This window comes from Coptis chinensis, chromosome 4 (genome assembly GCF_015680905.1).
Source record: "Coptis chinensis isolate HL-2020 chromosome 4, ASM1568090v1, whole genome shotgun sequence".
Classification (NCBI taxonomy): Eukaryota; Viridiplantae; Streptophyta; class Magnoliopsida; order Ranunculales; family Ranunculaceae; genus Coptis; species Coptis chinensis.
The window spans coordinates 224,307-233,985 of NC_141459.1; the positions used below are offsets into that span (position 1 = coordinate 224,307).

Consider the following 9,679-nt stretch of genomic DNA (forward strand, 5'->3'; position numbering starts at 1 on the left):
CAATTTCGTTTCTTTAGAGCATCTTTAGGAAAGCTACCAAGAAAACACCAAAATTTTGAACTAAAAAAACACCAAGCAACTTTAAGAGCAATATCAAATTTTCGACATCAAACGGTTTTGCACGGTGTTGGCAAAACCACGCAACATGTAACTCTCCTGAAGTTGAAAAAACACTAAATTGTTGGAAATTTAGTGTTTGATGCTAGGTTGATATCACTCCTAAAGATGCTCTTAGGTCCGTAGTTTAAAAAATGCACCTACTCACCTCTTTGGTATATATGATATATATTTGAACTCCTGAGAAGAGTAGAAAATTGGTGAAACTTTTGGTTTCAAACACGCCCTAAGAAAATACTACCAACACTTTTTAGACGCGTATGCCAAGTTCTCAACCCAGTGGACTAGTGGAGCACGAGAAAAAGAAGATATTTTTCCCTATATATAAAATATGTGTAAAAATTAACATAACCAGAATAAGTAACAAGAAGGTACATAGACTGGATTCCCAACCCTTACAAACTAACAAAAACCTAAACCCCCAAAAGATGTTACGAAATCATAATTTTCACAACAATCAGGGCACACAGAATATATTCAGTGGATAAGACATATGAAGAACTTATATAGACAAATTACCACTGTTACACCTTGTTCACAAACAGTTCAAGACAAAATGATGGGGTAATAATTTAATTCAACTTGCAAATGGTAATATAACAAACCCAGAAAAGCTAAAGGTTACTAAGATCGAATGAGAACCAGATCAATACAAATAAATAGGTAATTACTAATATTAGTGTAAATTGACTCGAAAGAAATAAAAAAATGACGGATGACGATCAGAGGACCATTTTCTGCTGTTAAAATATATTGCACACTGGCAGAGAGGGTATATCTTAGACTTTTCTTGAATTATTTCCAGCAATGGTACTTTTGGGGTTGAGAGAGAGGTTCCTGGCGAGGGTAGCAAGAGACGTATACTCAGACACTTTCCTGACTGTCATTGGCGCTTCCTCAGCTTTTCTCAACCCTGCTTCAAAATCCCTCTCCTAAACATGGCACATACAGAAACACACATTAAAACACACACAAATCTATGAAGCAAACACACTCAGTACTGTAAAAATAAAATAAAAATGTGCTACAGCTCAAGTCATGTAATCAGTAAATTTTGACAGATAAATGCCTGAACAAACAACATAAATATAATATTGACACATAAATACATTTCAAAATGAAAGGATATTTAAGTATTTTGTCATTTACCAGAAACTCGGTCTTGTGGTTATCATAATTTGAAGGTTCTTCCTTGCTACCCTTCCTGGCTTGAAGTGATTTCTGCTGATCTTCATAGAATTTATAATCATCCAACATTGAAGTCATTGCCGGATAAGTCTTGAAAATGGAGAGCATTTCCAAACCCTGCTTTAATCCAACCTGCAAATCAGTAAAAATACAAAACCAAATTATAGTTAGATAAAGCCCAGTAATTTGGAGCTTATTCAGCATGATGTTTTATGGCTAAGCATAAGTATTTGAGGAGGCTTTTTCCATGAGGTTCACCTCAAGCTCAATGTCAAAAATTCTACAAGCAATATTTTCATGCAGTTGTTTTTCAGTCAAACAGTCAATGTCGTCACGCCTTCCATACCTTTCAGGAAGACATAACAGAAATGTTCATCTTGGTTCATAGCTACCTATAGGGGATATAACTTTTCTTTTCTTTTCTTTGTATCCTCAAAGCATAATGCCTTAATTAACTAGAGGTCTCCGGACCAAATAATTACATTCCTTCCACTGTAAACATATAATATAAGCTTATTGTTGGCTGTTTTGTCTATATAGTGTTGATATCAAAGGTTACACCCACATCTTCATGCTTTACAATGTCGAAGCATACTGATTTTGTAACTACTCAAAACTTGGTAATCTCACAAGTCATTGAAGATGACATTTATGTGGCCTAAATATACAGACGAAAACCGCTAAAAAGAAAGAGAAAAAAGAGCTGAGTTGTGACACAACAGTTGCATTTACCTCCTGGGTATCCCTGGTATATGTGACAGGCTTGTTATCATTGTTTTCAAGAATGATGTGCCTCAATCTATTATTTGGGATGTCTTTTATTATGTGCCACTTCAGGTGGAAGAACCCACTCCACTTGTCTTGCTGCCAAAAGTCCATGTTCTTCTCAAAATCCACCGGCCCGTTCATCTCTGCTAAACCTAAAAACTGCCCACTTCCATTTACCTGACAATCAAACAGGTAACTAAGTAAATCCCACTAGTTGCCTATTACATATGTAAGTATCATGAATACTGCATACACACAGAGAATATGCACAAGCTTTAGAAAAAATAGAGATCAATGAAAGAGCCAGTGTCAAAAATAAAATCTCAATTTACGCTTAATAGAAGTCTATGTATTCGATGGATGGTGATGACACGTTTAATGCATTGCAAATCTTTACTCCCGCCCAAGTTGAAAGTGCATGACAAGTAAGGAAGATTTTGCTGTTTTATTTCTTATTCTTCTCCATTTTTTTTCCTTTATCTTGTTTTATAGGAAATCTCATCCTATAAATGGGGATGGTTATATGAAATCCACTTAAAGTGACTCCAATGTTATTCCACCACTAAATACATTGAATTAGAAAGTGATTTTTGGTGGAGATGTTCTACACACAATAGAGATTATCCTCACAAAAAATCAATTTATTTGAAGATGTACAACCTCGTCAAAAATCGTTTGGAATGTAATGAAATTATCCAACAACTCAGTTTTTTTTCATATCATAACAATTTTTGACAAGGTTAAACATTTTCAATTGAGCTGATTTTTTGTGGGAGTGTTCTCTATCATGTGATGTATATCTCCACAAAAAATTACAACTCAATTCATTTTGTAAGAGTGGAGTAACTTTGGAATCACTATAAGGTGGAGTTCATATAACCATTCCCTATCTATATCTTAATATTAAAGCTCCCACAAAGGTATTTTTAGAACTTCCTTAAAATTCCACGCCAGCACTTAAAAAACCAACCTAAAACAGAAATATTTTTTTCTTTTTAAGAAACCAACTTAAAACGGGAATCTAACTGCTATTAAGGGAAATTCTAAAACTTCTAATTAAAACAAGAATCCTTCTCCTATTAAACGGGGATCACACTTCTAAATTAAGTCAACTTTTATAACAGGATTTCTCCTCTAATTAAAAACGGGTTTTTAAAGGACAATTAAAACGATTTGTTAGGAAATTTCACTAAGTCAACATACGGGATTTCTCCTCTAATTTTAAAACAGGTTTTTAAAGGACAATTAAGTCAACATACGATTTTTTAAAATTCCACATCATCGCCTATTAAAACAGAATTTTTTTTCCCATTTGAAAAAGGAAATTCTAGCAATTCTAAACTACAATAGGAATCCTTCTCCTACTAAAATGAGAATCACAATTCTAAATTAGGTCAACTATTAAAACAGAATCTCTCCCTAAATAAAAAGCGGGTTTTTAAATTCACATCCAGCTAAAAGAAAGAGAATACCTAGACCAACTGACCTCATAGATACATGCAGCCATATGCTTGATAAGCAAAGTACATTGGGAGCATAATTTGATGAGAACATTCAAGTAATAAATATTGGACCCAGTAACAACGAGACATGTTTGGTAAGCAATGTACACAAAAAGGCAATGAGCACAATGTATATATCAAGTCAAGATCGTTGTGTTATACTCACCGAGAAGAAAAGGAATATTGGACATCCAGTGCCCGTCTCACTATGTCTCGTCTGTGCATCATTAAATGCTGCATTCAATTTCTTATTACCGGTTGGAGTGCTCGACCATACATCATACTTGATGCTTTTATGAATATCATCTTCACTGTAGGACTTAATAACGAAGAACTTTGCATTGTCATATGAGATCTGGAAATCTGGTAAGTTATATCCGTCTCTTCGAACCCTTGGCCCAAACTGTTCCTTCTCGTCTGACAAGTTCATCAGGTTGTGTACTCTGCGTGACCTGGGACCTCGGGTTGCCTCCTTCTGAGCTTCAAAACTGCTACTTCTATTAAATTTTTCTCCTAAATTATACCCATCATAACCTCCCCAGGACCCAATATTTGTCTGGTAGCTTGAGGCACCATTAGGAAAAAGTCCTTGTACTTGGTTAGATACTAAAGAAAAGTTTCTTGCAGAATAGGAGTCTCTATTAATCACAGCTGAGCGGATATCAGAGCCCACTTGCGGTACCTAAAACTCCAAGAGATACAAAACCGAATAAAACAACTTAGCTTCAAGATAACCTAATGTTAAATGCAAATGATTTCCCTCTTGTAGACAAAATTTTGCTTTTAATCAAGTCTGATCAAAGAAGGCAGCAATCATATTTCAGTAGGAGTAGGGTCCATTGTACAATGAATCACAATAAATTACAATCTCATTGTGATAAGGTTTGCCTTAGCAAGATACTATGACCACCTAGTGATATGACCAGAGCATTTGGTGAATTCTCATGCCCCCCATTACTGTATAACAGCACAATGGAGAGAATTAAATCACAAGCTCTGGGGTCAGAAAAACTTAAACTAATTGTGTTTATAGAGATGAGAAAAGTTGCACGGTATAGTCCCAGATCACTTCTTCATTTTAGAGATAACTCCTTTAGAGGACAACTTTGATAGACTCTTAACTTGTTTCTTATAGTTATTCTAGGCAAACATCCTTAACAAGAAAATTCTCTTTATGAGAAAACTTCCTTCTATGCAACTAAGACACAATTAAGAAATTATAGGCGCCTCCGTATGTGTGACAATAGATCCATCTGCAAGAATACTGCATATTTCTTTTGTAATCCCAAAATAAAATATTCCCCACGGACCCACCCCATTATAAATTCAGAAACAGCAACAATAGTGAACATTAAGCATTATCTCAATTAACAATATTAACTTAAAAAGGTATTATCTTGCTTGATCAGATTTAGATAATCTAGTACCTTGTCCGAGGAATTGTAACGTTGAGTTTGATGAGAGAAATTAGATAAGTTGGAGGGATGTGTAGATATGACTGACTTAGAGCTTAATGGAACTCTGGACACTTTGGCATCAACAGTAGCACTCGTCTTTAAAGAGTTTGAGTATCTCGAATTAAACCAAGAAGACGGACCTGAAACAGAGGCGTTAGGCCTTGAACCAGCAAGTACAGTAGTGGCATTTGTCACATCTACAGACGTTGAACTACATCTGTAAGATAGCAAAGCTACTGGCCTAAAGGAAGGATGCCGAAAGGGAATCTTGAGGAGTAAAAGTAGAGTCGCTGAGCAATACAGTTCCCATCAACACCAACCATACTCCCAGTAGTACAAGGGTTATAGCCAGTAATGTAGTAGACAAGAGAGTCATTTTTTATTGCATACCCTGAAAAGTGGATCACCAAATCTTAAGATTATAAACATTTGGACAATAACAGCCATTGTGACTAGTGACTAGTGACTTATAAAGATACAAGTGAGCCTCAAATAAATTATTAATTTACATCACAAACTTGACAACAGAGCTTGCATTTCTCGACCGTACAACAGACAACCATATACAAAGAAACAAATGAATCAAGAGCTTACTGAGTATAGTGCTGCTGCTGCATCCCTTGCACTAAGTCGCCCATGGTCATAAGACTTGTAGGTCCCATTATGCCTTAGATAATCTTGATGAATTTAACCCCACAAATCCATAAAGGGTGCGAAATATGCAATAAAAATCAAAACGTGAACTTAAAAACAAATCAAATGATAGTAACAAATATTAGTAGGTTGTAGTAAAAACCTGGCTTTGCAACTGGCACTTGATCAAAGTCAATCTTGATGCCAGTAGTATTGGTTGATGAATATATGGATGAAGTTGCATCAGATAGACTACATTCTTTTTCGATGGCCTAGTGAAATTAATTGTTAATACAAAGAAGAGCTCCAGACAAATCTATCGCTATATTATGCCCCATCACATATGTTGCTAAATCATTTGTGTAAGCATGCTTGAAACGTGACATTCAGATCAAGAACTCTAATGTAAAACACCTAAAATGATGATATTATGTGGAAAATGAATATATACACCTCAGAGATCACACATGTCCAAAACAATGAGCTTCTAATAGCAACAGCGGTTATTTGTCCACTATACCTAGAGAAACTGGGAGGTTTGGAGGGAAAGTAGTTGAAAATATACTTCTGAACTTTAAAGTGAAACAACGTGAAATTATGATCAGGAGGAAAGCAATATGTACATTGAAATCACAAATGCCCAAAGAAATAGCTTTTGATAACTACAGTGGTGATTTAGCCACTATACCTAATAAAAGTGGGACATTTGGAGAGAGAACTTGAAAATGAACTCCAAAATATTTCATAATAAAGTACCTTATTTGTTCTAGTCAAATTAGCTGAGGAAGCTGGGTGAAGTCCTATTTCCAACCTCTGCTTAACTGAATCAAAGACAGTTAAGTGAAAAAGTAAAATAGCAAAAGGAGCTAGGGTCGGAAGTTAACCGATCACCAAAGAGCTTCTAGTCGTTCAATAACTTATACGGGACTGAACTTTCTATAGAATAGGCAATATGAATTGCTGAGAGATATCAAGCCCCTCATATTGTTAGATAAATGTGGTACTAAAAAGATACGCATTTAAGTTTTAAGAGGTTTTTTTAAGATTGTATTTTTTTGTTTGGTTTAGGGGTAAGGCTTGATGTCTTGTAAGCTTTGCTTTTATCATTAATTTGATTTAACAAACTGGTAGAGGTCAGCCCCCCCTCTAGGGTGTTTCTCTTAAAAAAAAAAAAGCAATATGATGAGCTTAACGGTGTTAAATTTCATCCACAACTAACTCATCCAAACTATTGAATCGACAAAGCAAACCTTGCATTTTATATGTCTAATAATTTGACTACATTAACATTATAACATCTGCAACCTAACAATTCTCTTACATATGAGTTCACGTGTTTACATGCTGCAGTTGAGTGATATATGAAATTGGTAAAAGCATACCATTAACAGATGGGGAAGAAACAGAGTTGTGAGATGTGATTATGTGAATTGAATAGGCATTTACATAAATCAAACCACATTCATCAAAACTTGCCCCTAATTCTCTAAATTTTAGAAAAAATAAATCGGTTCTTTTAAGTATCCGGCAGATATGTGATGAGTTCAAAAATAGATTCATGCTATACGAAATGCATGAATGTCAACTATATTTGCAATAAATAGGAATAACTTACAGCACGACAAAACAAGGTTTTGTAATAATGAAACCAGAAAAAGGAAAAACATGGGGAAAGAGGAAGCAATTAAAGGAAAGACGCATATATATTTTAAGAAGGATACACTCCTCAAGCTTCTTCTCATCAGCCATCACCTATCTGAACACCTTCACTGTAAAAAGAAGAAGTATGTAACCTCCCCCACCCAACTGCAATATCATAAATTAGTACAACACTTTATGTACCAAAGTAGTTACACCGCCAATACTAATAACATTTCCATTTTAGGCTTTTCAGCATAATATCTTTCCCTATAATAAGATTACTCTTATGTTATTCTGAAATCTTAACGATATTAAATTGCATGTATAGTAATCAATGATCCAAGTTCAAGATCCCGCTTAGGAAACGAGACGAGTGATATGTACAAGACAACACTTGTTGCTTGTTAACGTTCATCAACAAAACGATTCGCAACTTGCAAGAATACGAGTTTTCGTCAAAAAATCATTAGTACTGAAGGGCACATTTCCAACAGCTAACAATATGTGTATGCAAAGTATCAATCTTTTCAAGGGTAGCTACATTACCATTTGTCTAGCAACATATAACACAATGCAAGCTCAAAAAAACAATCATTACATTAACAAACAATAATAACAAACAAGTAAAAAGAAAATCAAGAAACCATTTTTAATAATATCAGTCACTATCAAGAACTGCAAAAAATGTGTGACATTGCAAAGAATGGAACAACAAACCTTAAAAACAACGTTTCTAGGACGACCACAACTGGTTTTGAAGTCCAATGTGATGAACGGGGCAGTGAGGAAGGTGGGGTTTATTCCGGCAGGAGAAATATATAAAGAGGAAAATAAAGTGCAAATTTTTTCTAAACCCTTGTTTTGATCTGGACGGTTTGTATTACCTCGAGGTTTTGAGACTGTAACAACCGTCGATTTGGAAACTCAAAATCTTTTGGGCCTCTCATCCAAAACTTCGGCCCAACTCTTCAAATTTTTAGATATGCAGTGATAAGAAGAAGAAAAAATTTGGAAGTTTTGGGCCTTGAAAAAAATCAACTTACATATCACTGTTTGTAGTTTTGTACTTATTTCCATGAAGATAGTTATCCAGGAGGACAAAACTGGAGGCCCATTTAGGGGCTATGCTGGAAGTTGTTTTCTTTTCAGGTCCGTTAAATTTGAAGAAAACTTCCCGTATCTAGGCTCCATTAGTGATGCCCTAACATGGTCGTAGTCGTAGTGGTTACCACTAACCAATCTTCGAGACAGTTCAATAATATTTCCTCTTGATATAGGCTCAAGTGAATGAATAGTGTCACATTTTGGATCAGCCATGAAAGGGACTTCACCATATTTGATTTGGTTTTTATTTGTTTACTTAGCATCTTTAGAAGAGAAACCAATCAAATACCAAAATTTTAAACCAAACCAAACACTAACCAACTTTAGGATAAACATTAAATATTCGACATCCCACCAACCAACTTTAGAGAAACATAAAATATTCGACATCAAATGACGTGATTTTGGATAAACCGTTTTTTGTCATATATGAACATATGTCTTTCTTAAAAAAATATCAAATTATTAATCGAAATCTATCTTAAAAGTCCAAAATATCGGTGGGTTTCGATATATATCGCTTTTTGCAATCATCAATTTTCTTATTTCTTCTCTTTCCAAATCTTTCGGTAAAACCAATATATAAACCAAATATATATTCCGATATATTTCGAATCCCAAACCCTTGGATGTTCAAAAACCACGCGGTTAAGATTTGATATAATATCAAAATTGGAACCAAATTTGATCGATTTGGCGTTTTTTTTAGTGTTTTTATCAACACATGTCTCTTTTAAAGATGAAAAAACACCAAATTATTATAAATCTGGTGTCTGATATTAGAATAGTGAGTGTCTCACCTAAGACTCTTAGATGCTCTTATAGCCAAAAGTCTAGTCCGGGTTGCCGATCAAAATTGGACTTTACTTGCCAGCTGGTCCCACCTTTCTAGATTGTTGTCATTACTAATCTGATGTTCTGAACTCCACTTGCCACTGAATCTGCTTCAGCAACACAGTCAACAAGTCACGCAAGAAAATACCTTTTCCAAGGCAGTTCTAGATGGATATCGTAACTCGTAACATGCATGCGCCTTTCTGTTTCATTGGTCCAACTTTTGTCTCATTTACAAACATGTTATACGTAGTGTACATTTTGCTCTTGTTTTGTTTTGTTGTTCTTCCACTCGAATACCAAAAGTTGAAAGAAGGGTACACTCATAAATAGAAGTGAGATGATGCTTTTCTCAAGTCCATCTGTTCAGACTTGCTCCTCACGCTTTTCCATTTTCCATGAGGAGATATAGAGAGAGATGTAGGTAAAGAACTT

General features: G+C 35.0%; 1 protein-coding gene across 2 annotated transcripts; it reads right to left on the reverse strand.

Moving 5' to 3' along the window:
- Positions 1 to 602: 602 nt before the first annotated feature.
- LOC147500899 (YTH domain-containing protein ECT1-like) lies at positions 603 to 8,174 on the reverse strand. 2 transcript variants are annotated; one of them, XM_086605905.1, is made up of 10 exons: positions 8,024 to 8,174; positions 7,387 to 7,471; positions 6,422 to 6,486; positions 5,829 to 5,937; positions 5,626 to 5,709; positions 5,003 to 5,172; positions 3,742 to 4,257; positions 2,038 to 2,250; positions 1,267 to 1,437; positions 603 to 1,049 (listed from the first exon to the last, which is right to left on the reverse strand). In XM_086605905.1, the coding sequence occupies exons 2-10, from the start codon at positions 7,412 to 7,414 to the stop codon at positions 897 to 899; spliced, it is 1,509 nt and encodes a 502-aa protein (XP_086462031.1). In that variant the 5' UTR covers positions 7,415 to 7,471; positions 8,024 to 8,174; the 3' UTR covers positions 603 to 896. The 2 variants fall into 2 exon arrangements, with proteins under 2 accessions (XP_086462031.1, XP_086462032.1); XM_086605906.1 differs by having other exon boundaries at positions 7,387 to 7,434; positions 8,024 to 8,120.
- Between the last annotated feature and the right edge of the window lie 1,505 nt (positions 8,175 to 9,679).

What these genes read in the sequence shown, in the direction of transcription:
- LOC147500899 (XM_086605905.1), bottom strand. Translation starts at nt 7,414, where the DNA reads ATGGCTGATGAGAAGAAGCTTGAGGAGT. An exon ending in AGTGCCAGTTGCAAAGCCAG is followed by an intron (nt 5,710 to 5,828) that starts GTTTTTACTACA and finishes AAATTCATCAAG; the next exon opens with ATTATCTAAGGCATAATGGG. An exon ending in GTTACAATTCCTCGGACAAG is followed by an intron (nt 4,258 to 5,002) that starts GTACTAGATTAT and finishes TTGGAGTTTTAG; the next exon opens with GTACCGCAAGTGGGCTCTGA.